Source organism: Oreochromis niloticus, linkage group LG6, assembly GCF_001858045.2.
Source record: "Oreochromis niloticus isolate F11D_XX linkage group LG6, O_niloticus_UMD_NMBU, whole genome shotgun sequence".
Taxonomy (NCBI): domain Eukaryota; kingdom Metazoa; phylum Chordata; class Actinopteri; order Cichliformes; family Cichlidae; genus Oreochromis; species Oreochromis niloticus.
The window spans coordinates 302,266-327,764 of record NC_031971.2 but is presented as its reverse complement, the minus strand read 5'-3'; the positions used below and the strand labels follow the sequence as shown (position 1 = coordinate 327,764).

The 25,499-nt window shown below is 38.0% G+C and overlaps 4 protein-coding genes across 8 annotated transcripts in view; 2 read left to right on the top strand and 2 right to left on the bottom strand.

Moving 5' to 3' along the window:
- The window catches only part of LOC100711262 (malate dehydrogenase, cytoplasmic), an 868,968-nt gene that overhangs the window by 741,950 nt on the left and 101,519 nt on the right, over window positions 1-25,499 (bottom strand). The gene's annotated exons all lie outside the window — the stretch shown is intronic.
- LOC100698010 (GTP-binding protein 2) overlaps window positions 1-25,499 on the bottom strand; it is a 197,783-nt gene that overhangs the window by 108,743 nt on the left and 63,541 nt on the right. The gene's annotated exons all lie outside the window — the stretch shown is intronic.
- commd1 (copper metabolism (Murr1) domain containing 1) lies at window positions 54-11,633 on the top strand. Of its 3 annotated transcripts, none has more exons than XR_002060656.2 (4): window positions 54-260; window positions 7,862-8,152; window positions 10,009-10,155; window positions 10,514-11,633. XR_002060656.2 is itself a non-coding variant. In XM_003459906.5 (3 exons), exons 1-3 carry the CDS (start codon window positions 87-89, stop codon window positions 10,619-10,621), a joined length of 573 nt encoding a protein of 190 aa, XP_003459954.1. In that variant the 5' UTR covers window positions 55-86; the 3' UTR covers window positions 10,622-11,298. The 3 variants fall into 3 exon arrangements, 1 of the variants encoding a protein (XP_003459954.1); XR_003220604.1 differs by having other exon boundaries at window positions 10,009-10,235; XM_003459906.5 differs by lacking the exon at window positions 10,009-10,155 and having other exon boundaries at window positions 55-260; window positions 10,514-11,298.
- b3gnt2a (UDP-GlcNAc:betaGal beta-1,3-N-acetylglucosaminyltransferase 2a) lies at window positions 15,956-25,261 on the top strand. Of its 3 annotated transcripts, none has more exons than XM_025908336.1 (2): window positions 15,956-17,581; window positions 21,320-25,261. In XM_025908336.1, the coding sequence occupies exon 2, from the start codon at window positions 21,320-21,322 to the stop codon at window positions 22,541-22,543; it is 1,224 nt and encodes a 407-aa protein (XP_025764121.1). In that variant the 5' UTR covers window positions 15,956-17,581; the 3' UTR covers window positions 22,544-25,261. The 3 variants fall into 3 exon arrangements, with proteins under 3 accessions (XP_025764121.1, XP_005465751.1, XP_013122964.1); XM_005465694.3 differs by lacking the exon at window positions 15,956-17,581 and adding an exon at window positions 17,589-18,009; XM_013267510.3 differs by lacking the exon at window positions 15,956-17,581 and adding an exon at window positions 17,589-18,009 and having other exon boundaries at window positions 21,299-25,261.

Here is a 25,499-nt window from a genome sequence, read left to right as displayed (position 1 = left end):
AAGCTCAAGCGCTGCAGTCGGAATCTGCAACTACAAGTCCCACAATGCCGTCTTGTACTGCAATTCATGTGACCACAAGAGCAAACATGGCGGAAGTAGACGCGACGAAGTCTCTGAGCGGCTTGTTAAATGGAATCGCGCAGAAAGTGTATTACAACAACAGCGAGATCACAGAGGAGCTGCTGAGAAGCGAACTCTACCCCGAGATGTCGCCGGACGAGTTCACAGCTTTGCACGACAAAATGAAAGGCCTTTTAAAGGTAATACCACACGACACCCTGCACTACTGATGCTGAAGTCGAGTCCAAGCAATTCTGCTCTAGCTTTGATTTCACTAATATTCACTTTAGTTTAGGAGAAAGGGCTGTGTCTGCGTGATAGTGCATGCTTGTGCCCATCCAGAAATGCACAGCACACAAACAAACACACATTATTGAGAGGCACCGTGAGAATATCTGTTAAAACTCAACTCAGAACATGGTTCTGTCTTGGTTAAGTCCTAAGTATTCCTGATTTTGAACTGTTGTAGTCCTGTTTTAATTCCGGATCAGTTCTGGGTCTGGTTGAATTGGGGTTTAGTCCCTGTGTCTTGATACAGCCCTGATTTTGTTCTGCCTTGCTGCTTAATTAAAAAACTAGTTTAAGGTGTCCTGCATATGTGATATATATTTTTCCCTATATGAAGTCATTCTTTTTTGAACAAAACTCAAAACAGAGCCAATTAATCTTTCAGTCATTTCTAACCCCCCCCCCCCAAAAAAATCCCATATGCATACTACCCTTTAGGGCTAAGCCCCGGGTGTTTCAGATGTCTGGCTCCGCCTCTGTCTGTCAAATGAACTGTCTTCCTTTTTATGGATGAGTGTCTCCATGTTTGGGCTCCCAGCATTTAAAGGCAGGACCTACTGATCCAGCTTTCTGTAGTTTCGATGCTATTTCAGTACTTTGGCCTTGGGTTGCTTCCAGTACAAGTGAAGCAATGATAAGTCAAATGGGTTGCTTGCCTCATTGCCAGGAAGAAACTGGGAATTATTCTTTTATGTACAAGGCAACATAAGACTAAACGATGTTGAGGGGAGGGGGTGTCAGCTCCTTAACATCTGACAGCATCTTGGACCACAAGTATGTGCTGAAATTGTGGTCATAAATATTTTGTACTTGTAAATCAGGATTTGTGTGTGTAAAAAGAATTTGTGTGTGCGTAAAAAAGATTTGAGTGTGAAACTCTGCACTCAAGTTTCAAGTTACAAGTACGAATTTTTACCCCATTTTTCTTCCTTTCAGCTGATTGGTCAATGTCATGTCAATCACAAATTTAACTATCCAATCAGAGAACAGATGGGTTTGGCTGTCGGAGGGGCGCTTTATTAAACTGCAGGACCTTGAAGGGTAATACAGTTTGAAGCTGGAGGATCTCTATATAAATATCCCATAGAAGTTAGGTCCCCTAACTTTCAGTAGCTGTTGAAAGGATAAAGTTGTGGTATATCAGTGGCTAGAAATACCATTATTACTTTAGGATTAGTTTAACACAAAGTCAGGGCTGACCCGGGACCATTGCTGTGAGTCACAGTGTGCAGCATAAAGGTCCTTTCACATCGGATGCAGCATGTGCTGCTAATGCTAACTGCTAACTAAAAGTCAAGGATCTAGAATTTGATGCGCTGGCTGCTGAGCTCTGTGGGTTTTTGCGGCAGCTCTACCTGTACTAGATGCACCTGCTCCTTGTCGTTTCTATCTCTGACTTTATGTCCTCTACAAGAGTTTCTGTTTTTTTATTTTCAAATGTTCAATAAAAAAGTCTTCCCCGAGGTTCGCAGCGCTGTTGAAAAGGCTCTGGAGGTCCCTGTATTAAGTATGGAAACCTGTGACACAAAAATCACCAAACTCGGACCACCAAAGACTGTTTTCCTTCGTGGTGATGAAGGAAAACACTGGGCTGACATGTAAAAGGGTATTTATTCCCTCAGGACCTAAAGCTCCATAAAGCACCCCTCCAATAGCCAAACCCATCTGTTCTCTGATTGGATTGTTAAATTTGTGATTGACATGACATTGGCCAATCAGATGAAAGGAAGAAAAATAGGGTCAAAATTCGTACTTGTAACTTGAAACTTGAGTGCAGAGTTTCACATGTATTTTTTGGCTAAGTCCACACACAAATCTTTTTTACGCACACACAAATTCTTTTTACACATAGAAATCTTTTTTACGCACACACAAATTCTTTTTACACATAGAAATCTTTTTTACGCACACACAAATTCTTTTTACACATACAAATCCTCATTTACAAGTACAAAACTGATTTACAAGTACAAAATATTTATGACCACAATTTGAGCCCATACACAAGTTCTAAGTTGTTAATGATGGTCAGGGTTGATATTTTCACTTGGTGAGGAAAAGCCACACAACTATCAGCCCATCACTTTCATAACTGCATGATGCCAAAGACAGCATCCCTGATGCATATAAAGCTACACAACTCATCTTTGTAGGAAATTCTGGTGTCAACAATCAGGCAAGAGGCTGACACATAGTAGGTATGTTTCTAGAATTTTTTAGTGGGTCTCTTGATGCTCTGAATCTGGTTCATTTTGCTTTTATTAAGTTAACAGTAGTTTTCACACTGAAATGGCGACACTTCATGGTTTGATGAAAAGTGTCACAGGATCTCGAGCACTGAAAGTGAAAATCAATTATGTGCTGCAAACTCTTTGGAAATGGAGCTTTAAAAAACATAACATTTGATAGAGTTGTGGTCAGAATTTCACATACTCTCATCACAGTCATGGTAATTTTGGGCTTGCAATGATTTCTTTGAAATATTTTCTTCTAGGCTGAAATGATTGTGCATCATATTTCTTCAATGACTTCATAAAAAATAAGAAGTTGGTGTAAAAGGTTAAATTCAATTTGAATTTTCTCTAATACACACAGTCAAAAAGATACATACCAGCTCAAATATATAATATACCCCCACTAATATTTTATTAAATGTCCCTTAGAATCTGGAATAATTCTAACTGGATATTTGACCACCCTTCTTACCAGTTAATTTAAATTGGGTGGTTTCCTGGCACAAACCTGTCTTTTAAGCGTAGTTCACAAATTTTCAGTATGGTTGAGGTTGGGCATTTGGGAAGGCCATTCTGAAAGCATAATGTCAGCCTGCCTTACCTATTCCAAAACCAGTTTTGGTGTGTGTTTGAGAACATGTCCTGTTGTCCGTGTGGCCAGCTGCAAAATTCAGCTGAGTTAGAAGGTGTTGATTTTGGAACACAGGATTCTTTGCTCCAAAAGTTGTTTTTTTTGTTTTTTTGTTGTTTTTTTTTTACCATGGCAACGTAAAACTTGCAACATTTTAGACTGTTCCAGCAGTTCCCAGTTCATGGCAAGCTTGGGCCTTGGCAGTTCCTGGGTTGTTCATAAACATTATAATATATTTCCTCTTCTGCAGAGTTTGGTAAATTGGTAACACATCCAGATCAATTGTACTTTGATGTAGTTGTTTAAAATGATGATCTTGGACTCTACAGTTGTTTAGCAATGGTTCTCGGGATCCACTGGGAATTCCATTTACACTTCCTTGGACTTTCACATTGGTCAGTCCAGTGAGTGCTGCCATACAAATCCTTATTATACTGACAGACAGAACCTACCAGTTGCAACCTATCAATTAAGAAGTTAATAAACCTTGACCTTATCAACTAAAAAAAAAAAAAGGAGAACCTCCAGCAATACTTTTTAAAGCATCTAAGTGAGTGTATGTATTTGAACCTGTATGTATATTTTTGACCCTGTGTGGATTAGAAAAACCCCAAAGGAAATTCAAACATGTGCACATAATTCTCTTGAAAAAAAAAGTAATTAAAGATGTATGCCAAAATCATTCTATTCTGGAATAAGACCAGTTGAAAGAAATTATTAAAAATCCAAAATTAACATTGCATGATGACATAATGAGAATATGTAAACTTCTGATCGCAACTTTAATGTCTTATCCCCACTGAACAAATAACACCCTTGATAAAATATCTCATAAAATCTGATAAAAATTCTGTTTAAACAGACTTATTACTTATAACTTTAAATGTTATTATGTCACTCATTCTATTTTCTTTTCTTTATCAATGTTTTTATCAGTGGATTTTTGTTTGACTAGTGTCTTTAAAGACATTTAATGTTTTTACTCCACGCTAGGCAGAAATATTCCAGCTTAACACAGCTTTCAGATAAAATAGCTAAATCATGACTGGACTGTCTTAAATGTTAAAGAATTTAAAACATTTAAAATGGGTTTTTTTTTTTTTTTTGGTTTTTTTTTAATGTTTAAGATAAGGGTGACAAACCAACTACTGGTTAGTAATTTTTTCACTGGTTCTGATCTTCTGTCAATAGGGGGCAGCACTAACATGAATATCCTACTCAGTACCTACATATATAATAAATAAATAATATATATAAATAATATAATAAATAATTGTTTTGTTGTGGAGTTGTTGTTGTTGTTGTTCTTTTTTTTGTTTTGTTTTTTTTTTTGAAACAAATAAAGTGCCTGTGAAATGTATTTTTCAGGTGAGATTTGGCCAAACAGGGAAAATACAAATGGCAAAAGTACAGATTGTCTAAATATATAGAAAGACAGAATACAGTGTCCAGTTGAAATGCACCCAAACACCAGTGTTTATTCTTACTTTGGTTACATGGGGCTTCCAAATAAATGTCATGGGGAATATATTTCTTGTTTTGGGTACAGTCAAGGTAAAAAGAAAGTACACTATGGGCAGAAATCTGTGCCATCAGAAACTGAATTTGAATAAGTTAAATTTGAATTTGAATTACTCGGATTGAATCTGAATTGTAACTTGAATGAAAGCTTTTGAAAACTGAATTTGAATTAGTCTAATTTGAAATTGAATTTATGGTTTGAAACTGCATTTTATCCTTTAAAAATTCAGCTCTCGAATAATTTCACATTCACTTCTCACCATTCAGTTTCAGTTCTACAATTCAATTTCAGTTCCAAAATTCAGTTTTTTGGGACTTACATCCGGTTCCGGTTCAAGCGCAGATTAATAGAACTACAGACTGATAGCGTTACTGACGGAATCTACAGCGTCTTGAGCTGAATTAAGACTTCAGAAGTCATTCGTCATGTCGAATGACCAGCGGATAAACTCTCAGGTTGGTAATAAATGTATTACATGTATAAGAACAAGCGTCATGTTAACAATTGATAGCCGTACAACCTTTATGCTTATTGTAGCTGCTAGCTAAAAACGCTAATTTAGCCTAGTTTGCCCTGGATTCAGCTTTGACAGACAAATATGATCGACTGTTTCTAGTAGAATTCCAAAGTTGTCATCTTGTACCCTCTCAGAGCCCTGTATGCTTGCAGAGACCCCTACAGTAAGGAAACATGCAAAACGCTGTCCAAACCTTTGTATTTGAGCTTTATTTATGTCTTACACAGCATCCCAACTCTTTAGCGAACTTAATAACTTTAGCTAAAGTGAATAGTTAGTCTTATTCATTAGTGCAGCGTTACTGGATCACCTCTGTTTGAAGTGATATAATATGATATACAACTATCACTGTGTTTAACTATCATAATAATTCTTAGGGTACTGAGTGCATGCTTAATTAGATTTTTTTTTTTAAAACATACTGCTCCATTGCTATGTTTGACAGGCTGAAGTTGTCGGGTCACCTCCTAAATCGACCATCTTTTACAGGTGTTTTGTGCCAGAAATGGAGTGTCCACTGAAGACTGAAGATACTGAATCTCTACGCCGTGCCATTGATCCCTCCTGTGCCTTCATCTAGACAAGAGACATTAACTTAACCACTCTCACATGCTCTGTACCTACATCACCTTCCCTGACAGTCGTAGCTTGGCTCATCTGAGGGTGAAATTATAAGAATGTGTTATTTTGCAAAGTGCTCTCTAGGGTTCCTAAATAAAATATGGCATTGAGGTCATTTCTTTTGAATTAATCCCTTCTTCTGAAATATAAGAACCTCTCCTGGTTTAAATGGCACTTTCTGTTCTTTACTTCCTGTTCCACTCCCAACCCCAAATAGATGCTGACAAGCTGACACAGTAACATGGAAGAGGGAAAGAAGCTGGAAAGGACTACTACAAATAAACCCAATGCCTAACAATGAAAAATGTAAAATAAGAACAATAATAATAATAATAAAGATAAAAGATGAAGTAACAAGTTTTTTGTTTTTTTGTTTATTCCAAATGATCATCCAGATATCTGTGACATGTGATGACAAACACCATAATGGAAGGCCTTAGTCATCACATGCTTAAACTCATCATATATTTTTGCATATGCTGAACAGGCAGTCAGACATGCTGTAACTGTGGGGTAGAAAACTGCATGAACACCATACGGCAGGGGTCTCAAACTCCAGTCCTCGAGGGCGCATGGAAAAGTTGCATGACACCGGCCTTCGAGGACTGGAGTTTGAGACCCCTGTCATATTCCATATGACAGGTGTGGTTGAACTTCATGAAGACTCTGAAGTTTCTCTTCTCTTCTGGCAGGACAGGAATGTCGCCTTGTCCTGTGAACCACCGTAAGGATGTACTTAGAGTAGAACTGGACTGTCACCGGCCTCAGGCTCTTCACCTTTTCAAAGACAAAGCAGTCATTTAGATAAAATATTAGATATTGTTTACCTGTAAATGCACAAAGAGAATTTAGAAATGTAATTATTGTCAAGAGTGAACAAGCACTGATAGTGTAATTTACATCTGTGGCCAAACGTTTAGAGAATGAGAAGTGTTGTTTATTTACAAAGTTTGCTGTTTCAGTGATAGTTGTATATCATATTATATCACTTCAAACAGAGGTGATCCAGTAACGCTGCACTAATGAATAAGACTAACTATTCACTTTAGCTAAAGTTATTAAGTTCGCTAAAGAGTTGGGATGCTGTGTAAGACATAAATAAAGCTCAAATACAAAGGTTTGGACAGCGTTTTGCATGTTTCCTTACTGTAGGGGTCTCTGCAAGCATACAGGGCTCTGAGAGGGTACAAGATGACAACTTTGGAATTCTACTAGAAACAGTCGATCATATTTGTCTGTCAAAGCTGAATCCAGGGCAAACTAGGCTAAATTAGCGTTTTTAGCTAGCAGCTACAATAAGCATAAAGGTTGTACGGCTATCAATTGTTAACATGACGCTTGTTCTTATACATGTAATACATTTATTACCAACCTGAGAGTTTATCCGCTGGTCATTCGACATGACGAATGACTTCTGAAGTCTTAATTCAGCTCAAGACGCTGTAGATTCCGTCAGTAACGCTATCAGTCTGTAGTTCTATTAATCTGCGCTTGAACCGGAACCGGATGTAAGTCCCAAAAAACTGAATTTTGGAACTGAAATTGAATTGTAGAACTGAAACTGAATGGTGAGAAGTGAATGTGAAATTATTCGAGAGCTGAATTTTTAAAGGATAAAATGCAGTTTCAAACCATAAATTCAATTTCAAATTAGACTAATTCAAATTCAGTTTTCAAAAGCTTTCATTCAAGTTACAATTCAGATTCAATCCGAGTAATTCAAATTCAAATTTAACTTATTCAAATTCAGTTTCTGATGGCACAGATTTCTGCCCATAGTACACACTCTTTAAATTCTAAATTTATATCAAGTCATAATAAAAATAAACTGGTCATTAAAAAGTCTTAAAAGTCTTAAGTATTAAAATATTTCTGCTTGCCTTTTCATAAAAGTCACCACACAACACTGCTGTAGCGATATGATTACAAGACATTAGAGCTCCAGGTTTGTGTTGAATCTTCATCGTCCTCTTTTCTGCATCTCTCAGTCCATCGCCACAGCAGACATGGACCATGCCCAGCTGGAGGCCTTCCTCACAGCTCAGACCAAGAAACAAGGTGGTGGTGGCTTGAGCGCTGAACAGGCCGCTGCGCTCTCTCGTTTCTGGAAAAGCCAACGAGTTCGAGTTAAGGAAAGCTTGGTGGCTCATAGCCGCTGGGAGCCCAGCCTCAGGGGCCTTTCCTGGAGGGTGGATCTCCAGACTGCAGCCAGCCGACGGGGAACAGCTCACAGCGGCCTAGTTGCCCTGGTTGAGCTCGAGCTTGGCAGAACAGGACAAGTACGCTGTAGTTCCAGTTTTTTTCTTAGCTTCCAAGGATGTAGTGAGTTGCTAATTTACGTTCACCTGTTTTCATTTTCCTGAAAAATAAACCACTAAATACAGATAAATCACACAATTAACCAGCTGTCAGAATTTACTAAAATAATTTTTTACTGTCTTCAGTTAGGGCACCATGTGCCACTATAATTAAAACTATAAAGCATCCTAAATGACTATTCTAATAGTACAATCCCATTAGAAAAACCAAAAGTTTTATATATGCCAGTTAATTATGCTTCAGGTTTTGAGTTTATGGATGTTTAACAGTATTTTCTCAAAGTAGAGCTGGAGCACAAATGATCTTATTTTGAAAATGACATTAGCTCAAGGGGAAAACAGTGAGGGCTATAATATGTTACAAAATACTGAAACACTATTAAGATGCCTTTAGTAGCCTGAAAACATTAGAGATATAAACATAGGCATACTGAGTCTCAGACTCCACACAGAAAGACCCGAGACTGGATTCAAACCCAGGAACTTCTTGCTGTGGGGTATGGTACTAACCACCGCACGGCTTCTTTACTGCAGCACTGCACACATTTATGAGTTTATTGCTACCAGTTCAAATGGACATGGAAGCGCATTTACACAACATAAACATTTACTGTTATGCAACATCTAATCTAGGTACCTATTTATGATTTGACTGATATCCATTCCATAACCAGTTCTGTAACCTTTGGGGTGAAACGGAGAGGCCATTTTGGAACTAACCACTTGGTGGTGTCATTCTGTCTAAATACCATTAACTACTGCTGAAACAGCAGATTCCAATGTGGCCATACTGGATAGCTTTAGTGAGCCTCAGTCCCATGAGAGGTTTAAATTTGCTCTGTGCCCTGAACAGTTTTAGAGCTGAAAAAAAGTTCTGTAAAATTGGTAATATTAGCTTACTTTTGTAGTGTATTCAAATGTATATTTAGATTTAGGAGTAGGAGCATTGCCTTCTTTAAATTTTGGATCACTGTTGGATATTTGCTTTTTAAACAATTCAATAATGTAATAATAGAAAAAAAATCCCCAAATCTATACTGCCACAGGCACTTCTACTGCTGCATGAAGAGACTGTATTAAACTGAATTTAAAAGTTGGATCATGTTTATGGATTTTATTTTATTGCCTATGATTGATTTAAGCAGTTGTTTTGTGCTTATGACAGACCCAAATGCTTTGTGAAGAAATCCATTTGTCAGTAAAAATCATAGGAAATCACATTTTCATTGCTATGAGCCCACATGACCAAAGCAGATTAATTTTGTGTGTGTGTGTATGTTGTATTGTCTATGTATTTGGCTTAGATATTTTGAGCGTAGTGACCTCCAGTAATCAGCGCTAAGCTCTGGCCTTAATCAGCGATGTCCGGAGTTTCTGCAACATATATACATTATATACATAGCCTATACTTTATATACTGCATGTTTTTACATGCAGCTATGATTCTTCTACCTGCAAGAACTATTACTGTTGTATCATGAAGTACCCTTGTAGTTCTAGTTCTTGTCACATTTGGCACCTAACTAGGTATGCTATATGTCCCCATGGATGTACAGACTGCAGTCAAATAATTGCTTTAGCACCATAGAAAGCTGATATTAATGTGTAGAGTTGATGGTTGGTGTCATTTCCTATAACTTGCTGTCTGATTTAGAATGTATAATGGATCAGTCAACCATGGTGTGAATGCCAAAGCCTGCATGACTGTTTTTCATGTATTTTGGATATAGAATGAAACATAGTTTAAGATGGCTGTACCGCTGAGCAGCTGCTGACACTGAGGAGTCTATTATATTTGGTGTATTTTTTTTCTGCAGGTCCCCAAGCTCAGAGAAAGCAGATCAGCAGACCAGAGCGGCCCATACTCTCAATGTGCACAATGCCACTGAACTACTGTTCAGCACTATTATTGCCCTATTCAAGTCGATTTAAATGTAGCAAATAAAAGCTCAAAGGCTGAAGAAGTAGGTGGAGGAGACTGGTAACTGGTAAAATGAATTGCTAAAGTGTCTTTCAAGTCTTGAATCCCAGAAAAGGCCTAATGGTAGGATGCCCATCATCACTGCAGAATCCCCTGTTTTTCATCACCTTCACACTAGAAATCAAACCAAAGTTTTACTATTTTTATCCGCATTCACTGAATGATGTGCAGTGAATATTATATTGCTTCCTTCAGTAATTATTTATTGATTAAGAAGTAGACTGACTCATTGTTTTGGAAAATAATATTTAAATTCTTTTTGGAAATATCATTAGTTGCTGATCCGTTATGTTCAATCCATTCACCGGCCTCTAAAACCTCCGTTCTTTTGTCTTTCTCAGGACTCAGAGTTTGTGTGTCTGGAGTTTGATGAAACCAAAGTCAATCAAGTGTTGAAGAAGATGGCTGACATTCAGGAGAGCATCGACAGAATTGTTCACAGTACCTGAAAGTACTTCCTGAAAGTTTATCTCAAACAGCAGAGACAGAAAGATAACTGTGACTAAGAGTCCAATGTTGAGGCATAGTTTTTCCACTTGCTCACAGATTTACCAGAAATGAAAGTGGTGTGTACGTGTACAGATATACACACCACTATCCATTCTAGTAGACAATACTTGTGGTCATCCTCTGAGAATAAGTGGTCATTAAAGAAGAACTATTCCTCTCTTTGCAATATAGTTTCCAAAGCTTTGGGATTCTGGGATTATGAGAAATAAGAAATGTGATGAATCTAAAGTGAAAAAAAGCAATGTATTACAATATAATTGTAGATATTGTAAAACTAAATAAAAAGTATCTGTTAAAGGATTTTTATATGTATTCTGCTTTATTGTAGTTAAAAAACCCCTAGTTGTTTAGCTTCATTTAAATCTCCTATTTCACTGTGTTTCATGACAAAGCTTGCATGAGGGAATACCACAGGTGCCTCCACCCTTGCTGAGATAAGCTTGACTGGTTACTATTTTTAACAGTTTGAGAATGTTTCATGCTTATCACCTTGTAAGGAGTTGTTTTACACACAAGGGGCGCCGACCCGACATATTTTAGGAAGGAGCAGTGTATAAATACAGAGGGAACTGATGTCTCAGTGTGAGTCTCCACTGAGATCACCCATGTATATACATGTTTGAGTTGTGCCTTTCTTTGCTTGCTGAAACAATTCTTTGACATAATTTTTGGTCCTCCGAGCCGGAGAGGAAATAACAACTGTTTTGTTGTGACTCCAAAGCAGAGATCTACACTGATTCCCGACGCCGTGGGGAGCCCGCACTGAAGTCTGTCGACAGCCCTCTCTAGGTAGAGGTGAAAGCCCAAGAGCGTAAAAAATTCGGATCTTGGCCAGTGTTTTTATCAGCGGTCCACGGCGGTGGGATTCAGTGGAACGATCTAACGAAACCGGCTGCAACGACGTTTCAGTAAGGTAAAGAAATTCACTCGTATACACTCGCGTAAAAAAAACCCCCCCAAAAAAACGTTGTTCGCCTATAGCACGGGCTGGTAGAAAAGTGCAGGGATCCAAAATAGGTTCGCCACCGCACGGGCGCGACTGTATATTAAATGTTTGTGTTTTTTGTGTGTTAAGAGTAAATCATTTTTAACAGCACAGTACGCTGCTGGATTACTCTTTTGTTTTTGTCATTTTATTTCCTGTCAGTAGCCAAAGTACTGGTGAGTAGAGGAGAAAGGTTGTGTTCCTCACATAAAACTGACACCGCTCCACGAATAGCGTAGGAGTAGAAGGGCGTGTCAGTTACCACTCCTGACTCTAATACCAGAGACGGCTCTGCAGTTTTGTTGTAATGGGTAATAAAGCTACAAAACTCACTGCTGACGAGCAGTGGCTAGAGAAAAAATGTCCAGGCGCCGGACAAATTAGTGCATGCAGATGGAGGAACCCAAAGAAAACTAAATGTCCCACATGGGAGGGAAAATGTAGCCCCTCCGCATTGACTAAATTAAAAGAAACCCTCCAAGCAGAAATAAATACTGAAAAGAATCCTAAAAAGAAAACAAAAAGTGGAATAAACAAAGGTTAAATTAAATTAGAGCTTATCCAATGTGTTCAAACTAACAACAGGCAGGATAACAACCTGTAAACTGGTATTAACAATGAAATATAGTTGGCATAACGACCGTGCCTAGAATGAATGGAATGCATGAAACCAGATAATTCACATGAAAGTATATCAAATAAAAAAGAGAGATGCATAAGGTATATTAAGGCTGTGTCATTGTTCAGCCAAGGAAAGTGTGTCTCCAGCTTGGGTAAGGGTGAAACTGCAGCTCACCCCCAGCCCTGATGGATACATAATAAATAATATATGAAATATTATAATAGACTATTGTATATTTGTAGTATAGTAGTATATTGTAATATACTATTGATGTTATATAGAAATAAGAGAAAATAATTAAGAGATAATAATATTAATAATAATATTAATAATGACATGATATATGAGAAGAGGAAAATAAAGAAAATAACTAAACTAATCAGGTGCATAGAGGCGTTTGACCTGATTGAAATTCTGTCTTAAGAGATGAACAAAAATCGGCACCATTATTAGAGCAAAAGAAATGGTTGAGGTGCAGAGCAATTTTACAGGATGATCTGATGATATGTGATGGGAAACCAATACTACCAAAGTCTTTACACATAACAGCAGCTCTTGTGACACATAGAGTTACTCATGTGTCAACAGGAGGGAGTATAATTAGTTAAAAACACACTTCTATACATTAAATTTCGAAACTTCGGCAAAAGGATTTATAAGGACATGCATGATTTGTCAAAAGCATAATACACAAGGTAACCTAAGACCAAAAAGAGGTCATTTTCCTGCACCACCTCACTCATTTCATACTATTCACATGGATTTTTTTTTTTTTGAGCTAAATGAAAGCCAAGGTTCAAAATACGCCTTAGTGATTATAGATGTGTTCTCAAAATGGCCAGAAATTTATCCTGTAAAAAAAGGCAGATGCAATCTCTGTAGCAAAATGCCTATGCAACCATTTTGTCCAAACATATGGCATACCGTCCCTGATAAGATCAGACAATGGAACACATTTTGTGAATGATGTGATTAGCAAAGTCTCCGAAGCATTAGGATTTAGTATAAAAAAATCACTGTGCCTACCATCCACAAAGTACAGGGCTAGTGGAAAGAACAAATGGCACTATCAAACAAAGATTAAGGAAATGCATGGAAGAGACGGGGAGACCATGGCCTGAATGTATAGGTCTAGTGAAAATGTGGATGAGATTAACACAAGGTTCCCAAAAATTGACGCCGTTTGAAATAATTCATGGAAGACCTTTCCCCCTACCAATACTGAGTGAACCAGTAAACAAATCAGCTAGAGAGACCACTCTAGCAGAGTGGATGGCAAAGCTACTAGAAAATAAAGAAATTGTGTTAAACAACAAATTGCCGTGTGACTCTTCTCCAGTATCTTGCAGGGCCATACCAGGTGCTCCTAACCACGCCTACTGCATGCAAGATTTCTGAAAGACCATCCTGGATCCACCAAAGCCACTGTAAGAAAGTGAGTGAGAGCATAGACTAATAGACGCCGACGTCCCTGCCCTCTGGTGATCCGGAAGGTGGAGGAAGGGCTGATTGGGTATATCCCGCCCTTTGCTTCTTGCCTTTGGTCTACTTATCAGAGGGGTCAGGTGCGCCAGGTCATCATGAAGTTGCTCCTGATCTCACTAACCCTGGCAGTGCTGGCTGCAGGATGCTTCCTACTATTCAATATGAACCAAAAGCATCACCAGAAGAGAGCTTGGACGCATGACATGGGAAACACCACAAACTGCGTAGGAGTAGTGACACACGCTCCTGGCGGACCAGTGAAAAACAATGAAGTGCAGGGAATGGCCTGGCTATGTGGACAGCGGGCCTATTTCACTCTCCCCCAGAACTGGACGGGTATGTGTGCTCCAATCTTCATATCTGATCACACGTTTAAGATAACTACCGACGATACATCACTCAAAAGAGGGAAAAGATCAGTTGACACTCCAGATCTGAAACCACATGACCCAATATGGGGCTCTGACGTCCCACAGGAATTCAAGCTTTGGACTACAGGACAGAAAGTGCTGCACTCACTCTTTCCGCACAGGGAAAGATGCGCTGAGGATCGAGACATTGAACTATCGATTTGGATTGTTCCTGAATACATCATGTCGAGTCAATGACCAGCAAAACATTGATAGATGCCCTGCGAATAATGGTCATGCAACATCAAGTGGCACTTGATATTGTGCTGGCTGAAAAAGGAGGATTATGTGTGCTTTTTAACACCACCTGTTGCACTTACATACCTGACAACATACATTCTAGTAACATGACGGATGCATTAAAAGTTCTAAAACAGCTTCAGAATGTGCAGTCAAAAGGAATATGTAGACGGAGGTACAGATTGGTTGAAATGGTTGCTAAATGGCTCATGGACTGTTTTGCTGTATAAAGGTCTAATATTGATAGGACTCTTACTTGTATTCTCCACATGTATTCTCCCTTGTCTCAGGAAGATGATTTCTAAAATGATTTCCACATCATTGACAGCTTATGTTACTGTACCGATGGATGACAAAAATGATCTGAGTAACAGTGAAGATAACTTTGAAGACGAAAATGTTTATGTGTGAGAAGAAAATCTTAAAGACGACCTGTGAAGCTAGATTACAATATAAGTAACACATAATGATGACATGTTTGAAAATGCTAGATGCAAGAGAACATGTTCTGAAACAAAGTGTGAAACATGTTTAAATGAGCTAAAACAGGAGGGAATGTTAAAGGATTTTTATATGTATTCTGCTTTATTGTAGTTAAAAAACCCCTAGTTGTTTAGCTTCATTTAAATCTCCTATTTCACTGTGTTTCATGACAAAGCTTGCATGAGGGAATACCACAGGTGCCTCCACCCTTGCTGACTGGTTACTATTTTTAACAGTTTGAGAATGTTTCATGCTTATCACCTTGTAAGGAGTTGTTTTACGCACAAGGGGCGCCGACCCGACATATTTTAGGAAGGAGCAGTGTATAAATACAGAGGGAACTGATGTCTCAGTGTGAGTCTCCACTGAGATCACCCATGTATATACATGTTTGAGTTGTGCCTTTCTTTGCTTGCTGAAACAATTCTTTGACAGTATCCCATGTGTATTTTTTTAAAAAAAATTATTATTAAGAGGGACAGAAAGATTAAGTTGTTTGTGATTACTATTAATATTATATTTTTTAAAAATCTCCTTCAGCATCACCTTCATGGCCATGGTGTTGGATAAAACTGTGTTTAAACTACATGTAAAGTAATAATTGGAAACTCTTTCAACTGTCTACAGCCTGACAAAACTAAATCAGAAATATGCAAATTTCATTAGACAGATTCAGTTATCAAATTAGGGTATTGTTACATTCAGTTGTTTATAGTATGGACATGCTAACTGTATCTGGTAGCAAGGAGCACATTTCTCAGAACAGTAATAATTAGCAAAAAAAAAATATAACTAATGCTAACCGTGACATCTTCCGTTAAAATGACTAAAGTAGATTTTTAATTCATGTAAAATAAATTACATGGGGTGTATCCTACCAGCGACTGGACAAAGCTGGACTGAAAGATAACACAGAGGCAGTAATCATGGCAGCACAGGAACAAGCTCTGAGCACAAGATCCATAGAGGCTGGGGTCTATCGCACCAGGCAAGACCCCAGGTGCAGGCTGTGTAAAGACAGCAGGGTGTAAGATGCTAGCAGGCAGGACATACATGGAACACCATAATCAAGTGGCCGGCATAGTATACAGGAACATCTGTGGGACTTCCAGGTACAGACGGACATAAATGGTGATGGCTAACCAACTGGACATAGTGGTGGTATACAAGCAAAGGAAGACGGCCATAGTGACAGACATAGCGATACCGAATGACAGCAACATCAGGAAAAAGGAACATGAGAAGTACCAGGGTCTCAGAGAAGAGCTCGAGAAGATATGGAGGGTGAAGATAACAGTGGTCTCAGTGGTAATCGGAGCACTAGGTGCAGTGACCCCCGAGCTCCCAGGCCTCTGGTAGAGGACCCAAGCTTGAAGAACAAAGACTATATATAAGAAAGTATATATATTCTGTCACTCTCTCTCTCTCTCTCTCTCTCTCTCTCTCTCTCTCTCTCTCTCTCACACACACACACACACACACACACACACACACACACACACACACAAAATATGGATAGTAATCAGGCTCTTATCATATGATGTTAGGTAAGCACAGAACAGTCCAAAGGTAAAGGAGGAAGTCTAAGTTAAACAGATAAGCACTGCACTCTTTTTTTTTTTTTTTTCTTTCCTCAAGCAAATAAAAGAAGTTTAGGTTACTTTAAGGCAGTGGTAATAAACTTCAGCCCCGAACATTCTTGGTGTTTCATTAACTCTTAAGAGGAACAAAACCCTTCAGAATGTCAGTGCTTGATTTCCAATGGCACATCAAAACTGTAATACAATAATTCAAATCTTAAAGAAGCATGCAGGGATAAGGAGAAAAGACTGTTTCATTTGGTGTATTTAAAATAATGTCATGCTGCAATTCATTGTTATGGTGAACTTATTACAACCTTTGGTACAGTACTTAATTCAGTTTTATACATATTTAAATGTAAACCTGGAGACCTTACATCTTCAAAGATGGTTAATACATAGAACATGAAATCATTATACTTTTCTGACGTCTTTTGACTTTTCGTTCAGTCCCAAACAGTGCTCTTGACATTATACTACTGTTGCTGCTGCTCCTCATGTAGTTCTGTACAATGAATCAGAGACAGCATAAAAGAAGTCTTAACTTAATTCTCCATCTTGCATCAGTCCTAACTCTTCAGATGTAATTATCATGTTTTTAACTGCAGTAACACCAAAAAGCTGGCATTCACATTTTCACCGCAACCATCTCTAGACAATCCTTAGTTTGGAGAAAGGCTAGTAAAACTAGTACAAGTCCAACTTAGTATGTTTAAAACAAAAAAAAAAAACATGAAGTGGCCTGGAGACTGATTTTTACCAAGTGGTTATTGTCCTGATAATAAATGTGAACTGGTGAAATAGGGGTTTTTTTTTTTGTCTGACATGACCTTATAACAGTATAAAGTAGCTTTAAAGCAATTCATACTGTATAGTATTTTGGAAGATTCTTTCTAAAATGTTTCGAGGATCCCTAAACCAAAGATAGAGATGACCAAAGCAAAGATTTGGACCAAAACAAATGAAAAAAATCACTTTCACGTTGATCTTGAGAGTTGTGATTTTTAAAAATAGATATATTTAGCTCTGTTTTGCCAGACTTGGGCTCAAAACAGCAACCAACAACCAGTGGTGAATCAAATCTTTTGTCGAAGGTAAGCACGGCCTAAACTTGTATGATTTTTGATTTGCATACACTTATGTTTCGATCCATATTTCTCAATTGCAAATTTCCCTCATATTCCCGGCACTGAAACACTAAGTGCTAACTGAGCTGCCGGATAGTCTGTTAAACCTGGGGCCCCGAAGCCTCTATCCAACCTCTTGAGCACGCTCTTAAAATTAGGGAGGAGTCACTACCCGCAACAAACAGGAAGGACGGGCGCTTCTACTATTAACCTTGTTGAGGATTGTACGAAGGAGATATTTGCGCGGTTTGATCATCTCTGATAATTTACGAAGCGTCCGATTCGCAAAATTCAGATTTTAAAGGGGAAACGCGTTCCCTCCACAGGATGAGGAAGGTGCAGGTGTCGAAGTAGCAGCCTGATGATCAGAGCTATAGATGGAGCGAATCTGAAAGGTATGTGTGTTACTAATTTAAATAGCTGCCAGAAATTTTCAGTCTTATGCGACATGAGAGGACAGTTGTGCGCTCTTTAAGTGAGTGTCTGCGGTCTAAAAGTAGGAATTAAAGTAAAAGTGGCGTGAACTTTTCTTTTTGTTTTCTTTTGGTTTTTGTATTTTTGTTTTTTCGAGCTATTGCAGTGATCCTATAAAACACAGGTGGACAGATGTGTTTAAAAAATTGCACATTATGGTCATTCTCAACACATCATAAGTTCTAATTAAGATAATTGCGTTTAATTACTTTTAAGACAAAAACAGGAGACGGCAAGGTGGTGTCAGGGAAAAATGTAGCTTGGCAGGGTCAGATGGTAGTCTGAAATTAAGGCAGCTATAAGGATTAAGGGGTGGAAGTTGAAGAAAGAAGAATATTGCGTTCAGGGAAGACTTGAAACAGGCTCTGGGTGGTAGGGAAAAGTTACCTGATGACTGGGAAAGTACAGCTGAATTAGCAGCTATAAGAAGGTATTTATCCTTTGGACAGAGGAAAGAGCAAGAACAGACTTGGTGGTGGAATGAAGTACAGGGAAGTATTTAAAGGAAGAGTTTAGCAACAAAATAGTGGGATCCTCAGGAAAATTATGTAAGTGGAAAGGTTATTGGGAGGCTTGGAACACAGCAAAGGAAGAGGTGGCAAAGGCAAATGAGAAGGCTCATACTGAGTTCTATGTGAGACTGAATACTAATGTAGGAGAAAAAGGACTAGTATTGATTTTTTAGACAGCAAGATCAGGCTGGAAAGGATCTGCAACAGGTTGGGGGTGTTCCAAAAAGTTGATTCTGTTCATCTGGACGTAGCGTTTTCAGTGGGAGAAGTGTTTCATCACTCGTTTCATGATGATGGACTTCCTCGCCTGTATGAATGAGAATGTACCAAGACAGGTTAGGGTGATTAAGGACAGGAATAGAAATGTGCTAACAAGTAAAGCAAGTGTACTGAGAAGATGGAAGGAGTAATTCACCCCAACCGGTCACAGCAGATGGCCGCCCCTCCCTGAGCCTGGTTCTGCAGGAGGTTTCTTTCTGTTAAAAGGGAGTTTTTCCTTCCCACTGTCACCAAAGTGCTTGCTCATAGGGGGTCATATGATTATTGTAGAATCTACTGTACAATATAAAGCGCCTTGAGGCGACTGTTGTTGTGATTTGGCACTATATAAATAATAAATAAATAAATTGAATTGAATTGAATTTGAGGAGCTCGTGAATCAAGAAAATAAGAGAGGGTGATGTGCAGAGCTGTAGCAACTTCAGAGCCAAACCATGAAACTAAAGGAAGGGGTTGCTAAAGTTAAGTTAAAGAGAGAGTTGATGATCAGCGAGCAGCAGTATGGTTTCCCCTTTTGTTTGCTATGGTGATGGACAGACTAGACGTCCTAAAGCCATCTACAGACTTCCATCTGATGCTGCCAAGCTATAATTTTTGTACCAGATGAGGGCAGACACGAGTCTCCGTAGACTTTGATGTTTACACTGCGATCTGTAGTGAGAGTAGAGAGCTGTCAGAGGTAAGCTTGGAGAGGTTGAGGTGGAAAAAAGAAGCCACTAGAAGCAAGATAGAATACATGTACCTGAATGAAATGGAAACAGGTCTGACAGGGAAGTTGTAAGGAGTAGAGCAAGTGAAGATAGATGAGGGTCAGCCATCCATAGATCAGGACAATATTAGAAATTAATATATCAGAGGGACAGCTCAGGCCAGGTACTTGAGACAAAGTTAGAGAGGCAAGTTTGACACGTACAGTGGTGTGATAGTGGATATATTGGATAAAGGAAGTTAAACATGGAGCTGCCAGGCAAGAGAAAAGGAGAGAGACCACAGAGAGCATTCATGGATGTACTGAAAGAGGACATGCAGAGGACTGGTGCGGCAGAGCAGGATGCTATGAATAGGGTGAAATGGAGGCAGATGTTCCACTAAAGGGAGCCGATTTAAATATTTCCACAAGCTTTGTTAAAAATAACACAGATGTGTGACTTATACTTTTAAATGTAAAATTTTAGCAAAATAAACAGCATTACAGTAAAATAAATGATTCAAATTTTAAAGAGTCTCTTATCCTGTCCAGTTTAAAGTTAGGTTTATTTTCAAATAAAAGCCTTTCATATATTTTATTAAAATGATCTGAAGATAGGAGCATATTGATTGCAGCCTATAATTAGTGAAATGAGGAATGCTTTCATTTTGCTCTTTGCCTGTTGGTTAAGAAACTTGTATTTTGAAAAAATATATAGGTACTGTTGCAGCACTAAATATTGCACAATGAAAGACTGAAGAAAAAAAGGTTAACAGGGGCCCAATGCTCCATACCTCTACAAGCGATTAGTGAGGAGGAATGATTAGGAAAGAATAAAGAGTTGTTTCATCTGTATAGACCGGACCAGCTACAAAACATTCCTTTGTAAGCATTTTAAGCCTAAACACCAGGAAAAAGGATAGGGGCTACTTTGAAATTGTTCCAATGGCTTGCAATTTATTTATTCTTTTTGACCAGTATTAAAGTAATAACATCATTATCAGTCTAATTAATAATATCAGTCTGGATGTTCACCATATTCGTCAAATAAGTTTATTTTACTTGAAGCATTTTGTGAATAATTAAACTCACACATGAACATACCCGACAGGTCGCGACCTCCTTATAAGCTGTAAGCCGTAAATCAGGTTTGACTTCAATTGAACTTTAACAGACTGTGCAGGTTTGTTTACTACTTGAGTCTCTTATTAAAAACTCAAGCACTGAGATAAACATAAACATTGACTGTTAGATCAGTTATATGAGTAATACATATACAACAGTATATAAGCTTTGTAAAAGTTGAAAAACACAATTTACCAAATATATACTGTAGGTGTACTACTACCAGAGAAACAGTGACATCAAGTGGTACATATGTAAATTTTATTTATGAGCAGGCAGTACAGAGATTGGTGTCATGTGCACTGCTGAATTGAAAATGTGTGACTCCTGTCAGTCAAGATGAGCGGAGGCCATTCCTCGAGGATTAGGAATGAAAATGAGCTTTTTGTGCGGCCAGTCATAGTTCTAAAACAAAACCAGGAGAAATTAAGCTTGTCACTGACCTGCTGCCACAGATTCGTACAGTTTTACTCCTGTTAGCGGCTTAAGGGTCAACATAATAGTCTCCATGTTTCCAAGTGCTCCTTTGTATCCTGGCTTTGTTGTAAGTTTTTCTGTTATGCAATGACACTGCAGATGTTTTTTTCTCTATCTTTTTAAAAACAGAATATCTTTTCTCGTGTCTAGATGCAGAGGGGAGGCAGCATGGCTCTATGTCGCCATAAAATAAAGGCTTTCTGCTACATGATGATGCTTAACATCTTCATCTGTGTCGTGATAAGCGTGTCATGGAACCTTGGACACGAGCGAAGTGGCCATCACAAAGTTCACATCCCATCCAAGAGGTTTTGGCATAAACACATACTGAATGAAAACTTCTGGAACAAGGAGCAGCAACGTTTGGACTTCATTTACAACCCCAACTTTAACTCTGTATTCTCCAGCATGTCACTCAGCACACTGCCAGATTGGCTCAATGACACTGGACCTCTGGACCCGTGTGAACCAGACTACAGAGTGCCCAGGCAAATCTTTGATCACAACTCCCTACCAAAACAATTCCAGGACTTTCTTTTGTACATGCGTTGTAGGACATACCCTATGTTAATAAATCAGCCCCATGTTTGTAGTGAAAAACCGTTCCTACTGCTGGTTGTCAAGTCTTTGATCTCTCATTTTGAAAGGCGGCAGGCTATTCGTGAAACTTGGGGACAAGCAGGAGTCTTAGCCAACCAGACTGTGGTAACAGTGTTCCTGCTAGGAAACATCTTGTTGTCAGACCACTTCCCAGACTTGCAGGAGTTACTGAGTCATGAGGCAAAGCTTCACAAAGACATACTTCAATGGGACTACAGAGACAGCTTCTTAAACCTAACTCTGAAAGAGGTCCTCTTTCTGGAGTGGTTTACCAAACACTGTCCTCAAGCTCGGTTTGTTCTTAAGGGCGATGACGACGTCTTTGTGAACACCTTAAGAATTGTTGATTATCTGAAAGGCCTGCCAGAGGGTGAGTCCAAGGATTTGTTCATAGGCGATGTTATAATGAATGCTGGGCCGCACAGAGACAAGAAACTTAAATACTTTATCCCAGAGAGTGTGTTTGTGGGTAACTATCCGCCCTATGCTGGTGGTGGAGGATATCTGTACTCTGGGGAGTTGGCGATACGCCTACACAATGTATCTCAGCAAGTAGTGCTGTTTCCTATTGATGATGTATATACTGGGATGTGTCTCAAGAAGCTGGGTCTTGTTCCTGAGAAGCACAATGGCTTCAAGACATTTGACATTGAAAAGAAGTATAAAGACAATCCTTGTATCCACAGGAACTTGATGCTGGTTCACAGCCGAACCCCACAGGAGATGTTAACAATTTGGCCCTTCATTGTCCAACCCGAGCTGGACTGCCAGTGAAAGCTTTATTAATGGCTGTTTGCAATACTGAGTTTGTCAGTCATTTTCAATCCTTCCATTCTATATTTTTCTAATCAAAGTTCAACAGGGTTGCTACTTTTCATTTACAGCATATGTGTTGAATTTTACTGTTTATATTATATTCAGCATCTTTTTTTCTGAATCTTTAGTGTTCTCTGTCAGTCATGTTGAAAAAGACATTTGATTCTCATCTGATCCATTTTTAAATGTTGAGAGGCATTCAGTGTGTTTAAGAACACAATAAACATTATTAAGAACTAACATGAAGTAAAAATGAACATCCTGAAAGTGAATGATGTTAGTACATTTTCCTGGTTTTAAAAAATGTATAACTATATGTTGATTATATACAGCACTGAAATCAGCACCTGCCTACTAGGTTGAAAAGTGAATTGCATTAGTAGTAATATATAAAACCATTTCTGTTCATTTATTGACATGTCTGTCTATTCCACTCACAGATGACTCTTTGTGAAGCTTTGCCCCCAACATTTTTTTAATCATTAAAGAGTTCCAGTGTCTCTGAATTTTGTATGCTTCCTCAAGATGCAGCAAATTTATGCAAAATAAATTATTTTATGTCAACAGTATAAAGGGCATACATTAACCTCACTCGACCAAAGTTAAATCAGATGTAATCTAAAAAAAAAACAAAATCCAAAGATATTAAAGATATCAAATTAGCTTCACAGAGGGTATATTATCAAGCAAGTTCCACATAGTGAGGCTTTCTTTGCATTATCTGTCTTGACAGATCCTAAAATCCGTGGATATCACAACGGTGGGTATCAAATTTCTTTGGTAGCTCAGGCTTTCTGCTTCAGGCTCTGGGCACATTAACATAAAAGGAGACATTTGATGTGTCATTTGACTCTTCTTCCACAAAAAATGGGTCAGATGAGAGTCAAATGTCTCTTTCAACATGACTGACAGAGAACACTAAAGATTCAGAAAAGAAATGCTGCATATAATATAAACAGTAAAATGCAACACATATGCTGTACATAAAATACAAGAGTAATGTGCTGTTTTGTCGCTGATCCAGGTGACTTGTTCTAGCTGCTCTGTGTGTTCTTGGTGTTGCTCTTTATTTTTAACACAGCAGCTGTGTATTTGAACTCTGAAACTTTTGATACATTTAATCAATAAATGTTATTCAGTGTGTTCAGCTCTGACACTCTTCTATAGCCTATAAAGAAGAAATTTAATTTGTAGTCAGATGAAAGTGAAATAAATGTTATTCATTGAAAATTATTATTGGCCATAAATCATCTACGAATGCAACAATTCAATTTTCTAATCCATGTTTTATTAGCTGCATTGAAACAATGTTAAAGAGACTTGGCTAACAGACCAAACTTTTATACAGTTTTTGCAGTTAAATACATGCAAATCCAAGTACATATGACACAACATTTGGACTGCTGTAACTTTACAAGTGGGCTTCATTCAGTGATGTGAGTAAAGTGAGGTTAAACAGATTGCAGATATACAGATACCTTCAGCAGAGAATCTAAGACAAAAAACATTCTGTAAATAAAAGTATTATTGATCATGTGACGCTTCCCGCCAAATTTAAACTGAAATTCAGAACCTAACCTGGAACCTGGTATAGGTTATGTGGTAAGTATAAGTTACCATGGTGATTTATGCAGGCAAAAGGAAAGCCGCCTTCATAACACAGAACACTCTTACTATAAGCTCAACATAGCTCACTATTTTTTTAATATTGCTTGGTAGTTCACCCCTCAGGTCATTTGTGGTAAACAGCCCAGCTGTTATTTCTGTTTTCATCCCACTTTTATTTGGTCAAATCCCAATCTTCATCACTTGCAAATAAAATGAACAAAAGCAGGTAACTCAATAAGGTAACAGAGCTTGAGCATCAAACTGTGGCTGAATGTTTGCACAATGTATATAAAATTTAGACCTACATTTCTAGATTTGCAAATGGCGCTACATTTAGTAGATGAAATATTAGATCAGACAATGTCTGAATGTCACTGCTAATACTCCAATATTACAGCCGTGCCACTAAAAAAAGAAGCAAAAAACACGATTATCATGTACATGTTTACTTTAACATTTTCTTCTTACTACACATTTTCACTTTTTCACACATCTGAAGGCTCTTATAATTCAAAGCATCATGAAAACACAGATGGAAGCACCAGGAAAAATACAAGTAGGAGTCTTATTTTTAATATCACTGCATTTTAAATGCCATAGCATTGCTTTTCAGCCTTAACTGACGTGACTAAGTTAAAGAAATGAAATAAAAGTTAAAGTGATCAGACACTGGGTGTTGCTGTGACAAATTTGGGTTTATCTGACAGAAACACGACACATATTTTCACAGACTTCCATAATTAAATTTATGAAATGTTATTTTAATTGTTTTTCTTGCTTATTTGTATGATTACATAACAATTTTGAAGTGTCCTATGCTACTCTTTATCCTGTTTATTTGTATATGTGTATACATATAGTAAAGTGAGTTTGGCTCATATGCAACAATTTTCCAGGCTTGGCTGAATAAGGATTAAGTTTTGTTGACATTGTTTTAGCCATTACACCCCCACCCATCTACTCCTCACTCTCAATAAATGAAAGCTATCTCTTGTTATTGTGTGTTGTTGTGGTAAATTTTAAACTAATCTGTATTTGAATGTCCTACAATAAAGTGTTCTAATCTCATAAATTATAACATGTGATTTTTGGTAATAATTTTTTTGCCCGAAAAAAATTAAAATAAATAATTTATGAAACTCAAACACAGCAAACATCTGTAACAGATAAAACCTAAACCCCTGAATAAAATAGGTGCAGTGTCTTCAGTTTTGTCTTTAAAGCAGAAAGCACCAGCCCAATAATAAATATTACAGTGCCCTCTGCTGGATAAAATGGATATTACTAACCAGTAAAAGGAAACTTA

What these genes read in the sequence shown, in the direction of transcription:
- commd1 (XM_003459906.5), top strand. Translation starts at nt 87, where the DNA reads ATGGCGGAAGTAGACGCGACGAAGTCTCTGAGCGGCTTGTTAAATGGA. An exon ending in AAATGAAAGGCCTTTTAAAG is followed by an intron (nt 261 to 7,861) that starts GTAATACCACAC and finishes TGCATCTCTCAG; the next exon opens with TCCATCGCCACAGCAGACAT. An exon ending in AGCTTGGCAGAACAGGACAA is followed by an intron (nt 8,153 to 10,513) that starts GTACGCTGTAGT and finishes TGTCTTTCTCAG; the next exon opens with GACTCAGAGTTTGTGTGTCT.
- b3gnt2a (XM_025908336.1), top strand. Translation starts at nt 21,320, where the DNA reads ATGCAGAGGGGAGGCAGCATGGCTCTATGTCGCCATAAAATAAAGGCT.